At 35.0% G+C, this 13,912-nt stretch overlaps 1 protein-coding gene across 1 annotated transcript; it reads left to right on the top strand.

Annotated features, from left to right (window-relative positions):
• The first annotated feature begins 7,479 nt into the window (after positions 1–7,479).
• LOC107424566 (beta-galactosidase 3) lies at positions 7,480–13,658 on the top strand. The gene is made up of 19 exons (XM_016034406.4): positions 7,480–7,905; positions 8,058–8,153; positions 8,272–8,384; positions 8,561–8,627; positions 8,763–8,855; positions 9,166–9,309; positions 9,477–9,565; positions 9,660–9,765; positions 9,868–9,955; positions 10,275–10,393; positions 10,482–10,646; positions 10,794–10,972; positions 11,203–11,312; positions 11,386–11,495; positions 11,802–11,912; positions 11,996–12,109; positions 12,191–12,393; positions 12,498–12,834; positions 12,930–13,658. Exons 1-19 carry the CDS (start codon positions 7,735–7,737, stop codon positions 13,080–13,082), a joined length of 2,568 nt encoding a protein of 855 aa, XP_015889892.2. The 5' UTR covers positions 7,480–7,734; the 3' UTR covers positions 13,083–13,658.
• Positions 13,659–13,912: the final 254 nt, after the last annotated feature.

Below are 13,912 nucleotides of genomic sequence, written 5' to 3'. Positions count from 1 at the left end.
TTGTTAGCAGACAAATTCAATCTGGCCTCCTTCTTTGATTGTGCTTCGTGGTCCATACATTCTCCATTTGGGTTGGACCAGCTTACATTTTACACACACGAGATTGTGACAATGTTCACTCATTTCATAATGCAAAACGCTTTCCTTTCCACAAATGGGAATTGAATAGCACTCAGTCACAGAAAAACAAAATAATAATAAAAATAATTGAATATAGCACCAACGACAAAAGTGCAAACAATGTCCATTTCTACATGCATATAAAGCAATCCTTGATACTTACGTTTATCTGTCCGGTTTTACTCAAAATATGATCTGAAAGAATCAGTACATGATTACGGCATGGAATATACTCATAAGTATTGTCTCGAGGCTTAATTAGTTTTTGGGTTTTTGTTTGTTTTTAAACTCATTTTATATAATGAATTTGGTTGGTCTCCGAACAAGTTTGGCCTTATACTTTTCAGAACAGGAAACCATGCATAAAAGTGATTAATTTGAGACACAATCATACTGTCACTTTACTTTATTTTCTACGTCTTTAACTTTTCAATGACAAACTTACAAGAACTAAATCATATACCCCAACGGTTATAACTAAATCACATCAACGGTTATAGTCATCAATTTTTTTTACTAGTGACAAGTTGGTCTTTCGAAATTTACTGCAAAATCTGCGGAAATCTATCTGCAACAATATTCTGCAAATGGGTACAAAAAATATTGAAGAATGAATTATTTCTTTTCCAGAAATGATGGAATTGAGGAAGCAAGCTAGCTAAGCTTTATTTTTACCAAGTCCTGAAAGCATGACAAGTCAAGACAAGAAATGCAGTAAAAAGTGAGGTATCCAATTTCTCTACTTTTCGAGTGAGGTCTTGTTGAAGGAACATAAAGGGGATTAGTTTCTAGAGGGCATGGGATATGAGATTATCATGCCAAAGTGGGCGAGAAAACAGATTTGATTGTCACCCAAAAATGATGATGGGTCCAAAAAGTCCTCCTATATCTATATATATATATATATATATGTTCCATGTAAACCTTCAAGATGAAGAAATGGAATTTCTGAAGCGCGTGCCAAACGTACCATGAATCAAAATGCCCTTTTTTTTCCCTTTGTTTTTTTCTGGCCTGTGTAACGGGATATTACTATTAGCACCACACACTTAATTTGCTTTTCGCAGTAATTAGAGTTTCATGTGCTGCTTAATCATTGTTTTGTAGAATCTTCAACTAGTTACCTCGTTTTACCTTTTGCTTGCTTTTTATTTTCATGGGTGGTTGGTGCGTGGCAAACAAAAAGATTAAGCTTGAATATACTCCATTACACCTTACCAGTAAACCAATTAACTTAAGATTGTGATATATTATGTATAAGAGCCAATCATTATCTTAACGGTAAGTTTTTCTTTCATGTCGTATCTAAACGGTAAGTTGATAACTCTATAATAAAATTCGAGTCATATATTCATAATTATAATCTTAACGTTCGACATTATGCGATTGGTGAATAAACAAAAATGACAGATAAAATAATATTTTTGGTCCACAAATTGTAATTCAATTATAATGTGGTCGAAAACTAAGTATTATTGATTCACTGCAACGAAGTGTCGTTGGAGTTGTGCAATAATGCAATTGTCACGACTTACAGAATATTTTGGTAAAAAAATAATAATAATAAAAGGAAAAAATTAAACCAAAAAAAAAAAGAAATCAGAAACCGGTAAGTCAAAGGAGCCGAATCGAATAGAAAACCATATAGTTCTAATGGTAGAAACATAAAAAAATATATATATATTTTAAATAATTTATAAATTAAGTAAATTATTGAGGAAAAAAAAAAAACCCGAATCGAACACCACGTGGCCACGAATATAGCATAGGATCCAACAGAGATCCTCTTCACTCTGCCACGTAAATCTTACCCATTTGACTTTGCATAGTACTCTTTCAAAAAAGAAAAAAAGAAAAAAAGAAGATTTTGCATAGTGCGAACAAGACTCAACATTAATGCGCGTGAACGTTTATTTCTTCCTATATGAGTTATAAGATCTCGCACGAATCTAGCAGGCGCGTGGATGAAAACGCAAAAAGTAATTAACGGAGCTGGTTCCAACGACGCTAACGGTCAAAGGATCTGGATGGTTCAACTCGAATGAAAAGTATGACGTAGATTGATTGTCAGTTAACGGCGCGCTGTCAAGCGGGAAATGCTTGGCGGATAACGACGTTTTGGAGCTGGGAAGGCAATAATCATGCACGGCACATGCACCGACGCATTTTTCTGGTGGACCCCGCATTCAACGACATTATGTGGTCCCCACCTTCTATCACGTGGACCATCACTCGGCCACTTAATCACGGCCATGGTCTCTCGGCTCATGTACCCTTTGATTAACTTGTCGTTTCCTCTAAAACATGAACCATCTTTTTTTAACCTCGATTTGTTATAAGCTCATTGTATGGTAGTATTTTTAACTTTATATATATATATATGACTTAATATATTATTTATTTATCATAAGAATAAAAAATAAAAAATAAATTATTGTTTCTTTTCGCAGCTTCCACCTCTAAAGTGGATTCTTTGCCGTATCAAATGCAATTAATTATTTTATGTAAAAAAAAAAAAAAAATTTGCTAGAAATTTTAGAACGAGTTAAATATGTCATTTTGTAAGATATTTTTAAAAATCCCTCGAGAGATTGTGAATATGATACGAAGTATAAAGATTTAAAATATCTTTTCACCACATTGTGATTTGTAAAATATTAACTGTTGCTAGAACATCTAATTTATTTTACAACCCCATATGTGATTGTGATTAATGTCATATTAAGAACAAAGAAAATTTTATTTTTTTTTGAACAAAGGACAAAGATTTTTACAATTTTTTTTCATGACATTATAATTTGTTTTAATATATATAAATAATAATATTAATAAAATTACGGCATCAATCATGATTTCTTAAATTGATGATACATTTATTGCAACTGAAATTGCTCGGCTGTCATAAAAAATTCTCGAGTCAGTTTATTACATTTCTTTTTTTTTAATGAAATGCTCTATTACATAATTGACATTACTTCAATCGATAGTGAATTGAAGACGATTACGTAATTTTATTATTAATTAATGTTAAAGATAATTGACTGGTTGAAAATCTTTAAACAAAAAAACAAAACAAAACAATGCAGTTTCAATTTTTGTTTGAGTAATTATGATTACTTTTTATGTGAATTTACTCATAACTAGAATACTAATTAATACATAAACAATTTTTTTTTCAAGGAAAAATATAAGCAAAAGTTAATTTTACATTTTGAGAGAGCAATATTAAGGAGAAAATTGTGTAAATAATTTGAAAGTTTTAACGAAACTGACCTTTCCAAGTTATTGATGTTTTGTATTCAAGTTTCATTTCTTGTTGTCTAATCACCTACTCATCGATGACCTTCAATGGCACGGAAATGCATAAAAAAAAACAAGGGGGTCCACTTGTGAAGGGGTTTTGATTCTTTTGAAGATGGGAAATTTATAGCTCTAAACATAGAAGACCACTGGTCCCATCCCATGCAAATCAAATACATACCACTTAATTAATTTGAAATTGCTTGGTTCTATACAAAGTATTCTTCAATTATGAAAGTTGGTGAAGGTGTAAATGAATGTAGCTAGGTTCCATTTTATGTTCATTGGATTTTGATAATTCACGCTACATTGAAATGTTGATGCTGATCAAACCATTAACTAAGGGTGGTGATTTAATCGGTTTTTAATCACCAAAATAAAGTATAGTCTAAGTACTTTTTTCCACCTTAAATTGGGATCCACTTCGATAATAAAATATGGAGGCTTTTATTCTTTTGGGGATCTGGGAGGATGTGAAGCTGTTTGATGTTATTTCACAGACAAAGTGTTAGGTGATGGTAGGACCTTCACAATACTAACCTCTCTCATCTATCTTTCTTATTCTCCTATTTGGTAACAACTAATAATATTTTTTATTTTATTTTTTTAATAATAACCAATACCTTATATACGTTTACTCTGAAAAAAAAAAAAAAAAAAAAAAAGCACACACACACACACACAGAGGAAAAGCTTTGTAGCTAAATTAAAAACAATTTGATCAGAAGAAACCAAATAAGAATAATATAAAATTGATAGACGAAATAAACCTATCTTTAGAAGTGCGTACACTTGACGATGAAAAACAGGTGAATGCTACATATTTACTGTGACGAAACTTCCATTCCAAAATGGCTGTCTATTTTTGTTGATTTATGTTTGTAATAGAGTCTTTATCAAACCAGAGTGCATGTCTGTTGTTAGCCAGGAAAAAAAATATATCATTTTTGTCCTTGTCTGCTTAAATCTGTGTTCATGTTCAAGATATTTTTCAACCATATGCTAATTGTTTCACTTCATCTTCTAGTTGAGTGTATTTATATCTCATCCTGTATCTCATCAACGAAAAAGAAGAAGAAGAAGAAGAAGAAGAAAAAAACACGTATCAAAGCATAATTATATGCACAATTTAGCATCAAAGTGTATAAATTTATTTGTTAAGCATTCCACTGTTTATTAATTAAACCCGAAAGGGGTGTCCGTATCGATAAATATGTTTATCTATTAACTTGCTGTCTCATTATATAATTGATATGCCATGAAAGCAACAATGGAAAAAGAACACACAGAATCTGACTTGACTTTTTTTTTTTTTTGGGTAAATGAATCTGACTTCACTTTGTTAATTAGATTCAAAATCTCTTTTACTAGCCGAGTTGTTTAACATTTTCATTCTTTTTAGCATAGTGTATAAAACGATTGGACCCAATTTGGTGAGGTTGAAGAGCCAGAAACTAGGATATCTTTGAACCCTTGATGGAGTACACGGTTCTGTATTTAGGCTGACCCCAGAAAGCAAAAAATCTAAACCCCACAATTTAAATTTAATATAAAAAGACAACATCTTACCTAGCAAATATTTTTATAACAAATGGGTGATACATTTTCTTAATGAAGAATACAAAGTGATGTATTATATGAAGTAGAGTGGGTGACCTAACCAGTCTCAGTTAAAAAAACAAAAGCGCAAAGTGCGCAGATTTTGGTGATCAACACCACTCAGATTAAGCGGAGTGGGACTGAGGCCCCACTGTCCTCGGGTTCCAATTTCTCATTCTCTCCGCTCTTCACGCCGAGGAATTAATGGCAAAAAAGGAAAAACAAGAGCCAAAGTAGTAATCGGGGCAAGAAGAACAAAGATCAACCAACCTTTTAATATTTCCATTAGGCCTACTAAAACATCCCCATGTGGGTGCATATGACAGACACGACCACCAATCTAATAAAATCCCAGTTGACTCTTTAAGGGACTCGGAGCTACTTCATATAATAATTAAAAGTGCAACCAAGAGATCGTGAATATTTGAAATAGTTTTTGTTCGTTATAATAATAATGTAAAAGCAAGTAGCATTTGCATTTGATGATTTATGTTTAAGGTTTCCTCTCATTTTGTCTATCAACCATTAAAGAAACGGCAATACATGTATATATTCTTTTTGGTGAATAAAGAAACGGCAATACATATGATGGCTTTATCTTTTTCATTATAATTAATTTAGATAACCAATGTTTTGCCGCCAATCAAGAAAAAATCTTAAAGACCATAGATGAAGATGGGCTAGTGGGAGATTACAAGGCTTAAATGACATGTGTTTGATTGGACATTACTACCTTCTCTCCTGCTTTGCCCAACTATAGCAGTCAAAATCAAAGCTTTATGCTTTGCAGTTGAAAAAAAAAAAAAAACTTCAACCGTTTTGCCAACAAGTACTTTAATTTTTTTTATTAATTCCAACCAGTGAATTCTTACCCAAAAAAAAAAAAAAAAAAAAAATTCCATTTAGTGGTCAAAAATCGTTTTCAAGTTCTTAATGTGAATTGTTCTAAAATAATTTTTCTATTCCAACATTTTCGATTTCCATGCCTTTTTTTAATTGGTGTCATAAATTTCTTGCCAAACTTGGGAGTTCAACTCAGCAATTCTGTGTTCAGCTAGTTGGATTCGTTTGTACAAGTAACAGCAGCAAGTAGCAGAGCAGTCATGATATGGGCAGTGGTTTTGAACTATTCATTTATACCATTGTGTAGCCCCGCAAGAGATTTAAGACCATCAGAACATACAGGGAAATTACAACCTAAAGCAGTAATTATTATTAATGGAATAATGGTATATGGACCTACTGGTACATTGCCTGACATATCAGTATATATAGGAATACAGTTAATTTTTGAAGAACCTACTCAGATTAGAAGCTATAAAAAAGATCAATTAGTTAAAGACTTTTTACAGGCACTAGAAGAATAAATATCAGTATGGAAGCAAACATCTCATGGGGTTAAGGGATTTGATATGTTGGAAGTGTATAGAAGGTTGGGTCAGATAGATCACAGTTCAAGAACTTGGAAACAGTAAAAGAGTATATTATACATATAAATATACATATATATATGTGTGTATATTATTTGTAGGTTGAATGACAGCTGGTGTTTGTGATCTTGGGCAGAGATAGCAGATCCAAAGAGGAATGGAGATAAGAGTTGGCACAAAAAAGGTGGAAGGGGTTTGTGTCAAATGAAAGGAAGAAAGTGACAAAGGAAAGGTGCTAGATGGAGGGATGGGAAGGGGAGTTTCCCATTCACATGAACCAAAGAATTAAAGGTGGTGGATTTGGGTTCACATGGAAGTTGTACGGTGGACCATGTTTTTTAGTAAAGCACCCAAAGACAAAAAGCAGCAAATGAGGGCATGCCCTGCCATTTGCTTCTCTTTATTTTCCTTCATTTTATATTTTATTTTTATTTTTGCAATATGTTTGTTTTCTTATATTAGTCAAACCCTCCAATCCAACCTTGTTAAATGTTTTAGACGTGGTTTATCTGTCGGCTGCTTTAGGAAACGGACCAAAAGTAGAAAAAATAAAAACTAAAAAGATTTTATTTTATTTTATTTTATTTTTTACAAGTAGGTATTGTTTGATCTTCAAAATCATTATCAGTGAAGTGATATATATTTATGCCATTTTTAAGCTTTTCTCAAGTAGTTATTAGTTGCTCAACGAGGCAACTTTAGCCATTCGAAGAACAGAAGAAATAAAAAAAAGAAACAATAATAAATAAATAAATAATGGACATGTTAGCTTTAGACACACAGGGAAATTACCTCAAAAAGTACACTTTACAAGATCTTTAACGCGTGCTAAATACTCACCAATTAAACTCAATTTAGATATGTATAAAGCTTTTTGTATAATTAATTATTGCTTAGTTTCCTTTTTCCCTGTTTGACAGGTATCTAGTTTTACCTATTTTTCTTTAGTAGCTCACAGCTACGCAGCGATGACCTCGACGCTTGTGGGCTCTGAGTGAGTAAAAGCTACATATATATATATATATATATGTACATAGACATATATATTGCTGTCTGCCCAGAGTTTCAGAACTGAATGTGGTGTCCAAAGATGAAATGGACCTTTTTGTAGCCTCACCGCTTTCTTATTTACAGTAGCCAACAGCCAAAAAACACCGCTTTTCCTCTCTCTCTGTCTCCTCTCTCCACATTTCACCAATTCATTCTGGGCTTTCAGTTTCAGTTTTGTTTTGTTGATATAGAGGGAGAGAGAGAAGAAAAGAAAAAAAAAGAAAAGAAAAGAAAAATGATGACCAACTTAGTTTCCAAGTCGTGCTTGTTTTTGGGATTGGTTTGGCTTCTGGGTTTTCAGCTGATTCAATGTAGTGTTACTTATGATAGGAAAGCCATTGTGATCAATGGGCAAAGGAGAATTCTCATGTCTGGTTCTATACATTACCCCAGAAGCACCCCTGAGGTACAAAACATAGTCTTTCCCACCTCCCCGTTTTGTTCTCTTCTTCAATTTTTGTTATAAAAGTTCGTGCTTTTGCCCTTTCTTTTTTTTTTTTTTGTTTTTTTTTTTGTTTGGGTTGGTTTTAATTTTCTTGAGGAATGGGGCTTGTTTAGATGTGGGAAGATCTGATTCAGAAGGCAAAAGATGGAGGCCTAGATGTGATTGAAACCTATGTTTTCTGGAATGTCCATGAGCCTTCTCCTGGCAATGTACTATTTACTTCACCCTCCATTTACACCTTTTTTCTGTTGGTACTGTGTTTTGCTCTGTTTTATCTCAATAAATTTCCTCACATTTCATTATTACTATGTTTTATGTGAGTTTCAGTACAATTTCGAAGGGAGATATGATATTGTGAGGTTCATAAAACTAATACAGAAAGCAGGACTCTATGCTCACATTCGCATTGGACCTTATGTCTGTGCAGAGTGGAATTTTGGGTACTTACCGTGCTTTTCTCTCCAGCCTTCTCTCTCTAGATCCAACTCTGTCTTTCGCTCTCATTTGTATAGGAGCTTTGGATTTTTATTTTATTTTTTGTTTTCACTTTTAGTTTAATTTCGTTGAGATTGCTTTTACAGTTTTCCTTTGCTTGCTATGGGTGTGTTATGTGCAGAGGGTTTCCTGTTTGGCTTAAGTATGTTCCTGGCATCAGCTTCCGAACAGACAATGAGCCTTTCAAGGTTTCATTTCTTCACGTTTTTCGTTTCCATGCTTCTATTGCATGGTAGCTTAAGGAGAAAACTAGGAAGAAACAGGATTTCTTGTTTTCTATCGTTTAGTATAACTACATTAACCACATACTTGTGCATTTATAGAGGGCAATGCAAGAATTTACCGAAAAGATTGTGGGACTTATGAAGAATGAAAATTTGTTTGAGACCCAGGGTGGGCCCATCATACTCTCTCAGGTATGAGTTTTGATAGTTCTGTTTTTCCCACTTCGTTTTATGGTTTCATTCTTAGCTTCCCCAGTTGCAATATGTGTTTGATAGTTCTGGCTTTCCCACTTCGTTTTGTGGTTTCATTCTTAGCATCCCCAGTTGCAATATGTGAAAGATTTAAACTTTTTGGGATGTAGAAAACTATCATCTGTGAACTATTTTGTAGATTTTTATAAGGGAAATAGTACAAAGCTGTCGGTTAGATTCTGTTCCACTGGCAGTATGTTTACTATTTCAGCTCAAGTTTGATGATAGTATGTAAGTAATGTTTCTTCAGATTGAGAATGAGTATGGAGTACAGAGCAAATTATATGGGTCTGTTGGTTATAATTATATGACTTGGGCTGCAAATATGGCTGTTGGGTTGGGAACTGGCGTCCCATGGGTGATGTGCAAGGAAGAAGATGCTCCGGATCCAGTGGTGAGCATTTTAACATTCCTTATGCTGCAGATCTTAGACTTGAATATCTAGTGACGTAGGATTGTAGAATTTTGTGTTTTCGTTGGTTGCTCGTTGAGTTTCCTTTCTAAGTTCTGTTCAAACTTTTGCAAAGAGGTTGCTGAAAACTTTGTGGGTACCGATGACAGATAAACACATGCAATGGTTTCTACTGTGATTCTTTCTCTCCCAACAAACCCTACAAACCTACCATTTGGACAGAGGCTTGGAGTGGTTGGTATGTGCATTGTGCAGTTATGCTCTTACACTCAAATTTGTGAATGAACGCTTCAATGATAATTCATCCATTCACTCTTTATGAAATCATGAAGGTTTTCGGAGTTTGGTGGTCCACTGCACCAGCGACCAGTTCAGGATTTGGCATTTGCAGTTGCTCGATTTATACAGAAAGGAGGATCCTTTGTTAATTACTACATGGTCGGTTTTTGTTAACTATTATTTTGAGGATGCCAAAAATTCAGATTGTTGGAACCTAAATAGTAATATGGATTCCTATATTTCCATTTTATGTGAAAACAGTATCATGGGGGAACCAATTTTGGGCGCACAGCTGGAGGCCCTTTCATCACTACCAGTTATGACTACGATGCTCCAATAGATGAATATGGTAAGAATTAAAAATCAAAAGAATTTTCATGGATTTATTGTCATTCTGATAGGAAGAGAGGAAAGAGAGAACTTTGAAGACTGTTACGAGGGAATATAGGCATGAAATACATAAACCCACTAACTGTGTTTGGCTTGTTATGCTTTAGGAGCATCTGAGTAATTTTTTAGATGTTTAACAACCATAAACATGCTACAGATTAAAAGAACTTGAACTGAAAATATGAGTTTACTTATGGTGTTGATTTTCGGTGATACCAATCACTCCACATATTTAAGTTTGAAAATGCAGCTAACTGCTTCACTCCTAAATTCAATAGGTTTGATTAGGCAACCAAAGTATGGTCATCTTAAGGAGCTTCATAGGGCTATTAAGATGTCTGAGCGGGCTTTAGTTTCAGCGGATCCTATCGTCACTTCTCTGGGGAGTTATCAACAGGTTCATTTCAATTCTCAAACTCCTAGCTTCTTGCCGATGGGTAATTTAAGATTTTATTTACTGACTCCGTGTGATTTGGCAATACTAGGCTTACGTATACACTTCAGAATCAGGAGACTGTGCTGCCTTCCTCTCAAATTATGATACACAATCAGCAGCAAGAGTGATGTTCAATAACATGCACTATAACTTGCCTCCGTGGTCCATTAGTATCCTCCCTGATTGTAGAAATGTGGTCTTTAATACTGCAAAGGTAAAGATTGACTTCTTTTGGACTCTTGATATGTATACTCCTCTAACTGGGTTTCGTGTCTGAGTCCTCTTTCTTGTACACTACTTTTTAATCCTTTGCATATTCTACTTTCTGATATAAAATTAACTTTCTATTTCTCCTCCTCAGGTTGGAGTTCAAACATCACAAATGCAAATGTTACCAACAACTAGCAAAATGTTCTCATGGGAGAGCTATAATGAAGACACCTCTTCCCTGGATGACAGCTCAACAATCACAGCTCCTGGTCTCTTAGAACAGATAAATGTCACAAGGGACAGTAGTGATTATTTGTGGTACATAACCAGGTGAGACTGATCTCCTGAGGCCGAGCACTTCTTTTATCTGCCACTTTTTAGTATCTTTTAGTTTTTGGCTCATTTTTCCTATATTGGGGTTTATCTGAGAAGATTCAATCAGCTGTTATGTCTCTGAATATGTGTACCAGAGTCTTCCAGTGACTTAATTTGGTGATATATCTAGAATGATTCTATACTTGAAATTGTAATAACCTTTTCTGTATTCAATGTTCATACAGTGTTGACATCGGTTCATCCGAATCCTTCCTGCATGGAGGGGAACTCCCCACTCTCATTGTCCAATCAACAGGCCATGCTGTGCATGTGTTTATTAATGGACAGCTTTCAGGTACCTTTGTTAGAGATTTGTATGAATATGGTTTGTCTGATTAGCGCTAAAAAGCTTAATGTGTATGAAACAGGTTCTGCCTTTGGAACAAGGGAGAATAGGAGATTCACATATACTGGCAAGGTCAACCTACATGCTGGAACAAACAGAATTGCGCTGCTGAGTGTTGCTGTTGGGTTGCCTGTAGGTTATTTTATCCACGTTTGTTCATTTTCCAAACTACATGTTTTAGGACTGTTAGACTCTCTACTGAATAAATTATTGAAGCATAAAAATACCAATTAGATAACATGCCTCAACGATGGCATTCTGCTTCCCTGGTGGTTGCCGGCTATGTATATCAAACCTATCCATAATACTATAACCAATACAGGTTTCCATGATATATTGCATGTACCTCTGAATTTTGTGTGAAAATTCTTTTGTCTGAAAAATTTTTCTTTGTTATACTTTACTGCTAATCTAGAATCCCTGTTCCTTTTATTGAAGAATGTAGGAGGACACTTTGAGACATGGAACACTGGAATCCTTGGTCCAGTTGCACTACATGGGCTTGACCAGGGAAAGTGGGACTTGTCATGGCAGAAATGGACCTACCAGGTAGCCAATCTTACTTTGAAGTCGACTTACCTGCTCTTTTGTCATTGTTGATGCAAAGTAATTATGACTGCCACGTTAAACAGGTCGGGCTCAAAGGAGAATCCATGCAACTTGTCACTCCAAGTGGTCTTTCTTCAGTTGAATGGATGCGAGGATCATTAGCTGCACAGAGGCAGCAGCCATTAACTTGGCATAAGGTATGAAGCAAAGGAAAATGCAACCAACTTTTGTTGGTTAGGAGCAAGTAAATCTGAATTGTTACTCTCCTACAATTGCAGACTTATTTTAATGCACCCGAAGGAGATGAGCCTCTAGCTTTGGACATGGAGGGCATGGGAAAAGGTCAAATATGGATTAATGGGCAAAGTATTGGGAGATACTGGACTGCTTATGCTAGTGGTAATTGCAATGGTTGCAGATATACTGGTAATTATAGACCACCAAAGTGTCAAGTTGGTTGTGGCCAACCCACACAACGATGGTATGTTTAAAATATTCAAAACCAAAAATTATGCAGCACATTTAGCTCTGATGGAAGCAAGCAAAACCTTCTGCCTTTTAATCATGAATAAATTTCAATTTCAGGTACCACGTGCCTCGGTCTTGGTTGAAGCCAACACAGAATCTGTTGGTACTTTTTGAGGAACTTGGAGGAGATCCTTCAAGAATTTCTCTGGTGAAGAGATCGGTGAGCAGTGTCTGTGCTGATGTCACAGAGTACCACCCAACGATAAAGAATTGGCATATAGAAAGCTATGGAAAATCAGAAGAGTTCCACAGTCCCAAGGTTCACCTGAAGTGTAGTCCAGGCCAGTCAATCTCTTCCATCAAATTTGCAAGCTTCGGAACAGCTTCAGGAACTTGTGGAAGTTACCAGCAAGGAGTTTGCCATGCACCTACCTCATTTTCTGTCATAGAGAAGGTATTTGGCAATGTTATTATTTTGTTCAAAGCATACTAGCAAACTTATCTTTTTCATTAAACCATGTTGAAAACTTTATTTCTCATTTGTCACAGAGATGTATTGGGAAACAGAGATGCGCGGTGACCATAACCAACAGTAACTTCGGTCAAGATCCATGTCCAAAAGTGTTGAAGCGGCTATCAGTAGAAGCTGTTTGTGCTCCCACAACTTTCACAACCAGTAACCCAGTTGGAGGGGGTAACTAGGAAAAAGATACTGCTACTCAAAATGTTGTGCATCTAGTAACTTTGACTATATACTAGCAGCAAAAGAAGGAAGAAAAAGAAGAATAAAAGGAAAAAGGTACAGAGAAAAAGTGGGATTTTAGTTAGATGGAGTGGCATAGTTTTTTTTTTTTTTTTTTTTTTTTTTTTTTTTTTTTTTGTTTCAGGTGCAAGTAGGTAATGTCAAGGGTGTTGTTTAGTGTTTACCGCCAAAGGCAAATTAGTGGTTAATTTATAAGGGGATTAATGGGATTCCCTGTAAATTTAGTGAGTGTAGTTGTTTGAGTTTGTATATTCCTAGGGTCTCACAATTTGGGTCCCTTAGGTATAGAATCAAAGGCCCCGGTCCCCGGCCTTTTTACGGGATATGGGCACTGGGAAAATGAATGATATCATTTTTATGGAGTGATTTTATTCTCGTGTTTGAATCATTTTGGGGGCAAAAAATCAAAACCTCCAAAGTTAAATTTAGGTTCATGTTGGGAGAGGATCCTAGTATGACCAATGTTTTCTTTTAGTACCTGAAGAAACTATAAAAGAGCCTTCAGTCTTTCTCCATGTTTCTTTTTTACTCTTGCTTTCTCATTCATGCATAGCTTTATATTGTTGCTTCTGTGACTAATTGCAAATTTCAATCTTTGATTCTTAAGGGATAAAGAAGAAACTCGCCGTAGCTTATCCCAAAAGAACATAAACAATAAAGAAGAAGAAACATACAGTTAATAATCATCAACCTTTGAAGAAATTCAGATGACACATTTTTCTCATAATCCAACATAAGAGGAAAAGAGAGGCTAAAACAGACGGACCTG

Source organism: Ziziphus jujuba, chromosome 7, assembly GCF_031755915.1.
Source record: "Ziziphus jujuba cultivar Dongzao chromosome 7, ASM3175591v1".
Classification (NCBI taxonomy): domain Eukaryota; kingdom Viridiplantae; phylum Streptophyta; class Magnoliopsida; order Rosales; family Rhamnaceae; genus Ziziphus; species Ziziphus jujuba.
Note: the sequence above shows the minus strand (reverse complement) of the source record. Positions and strands in the feature narration are given on the sequence as shown.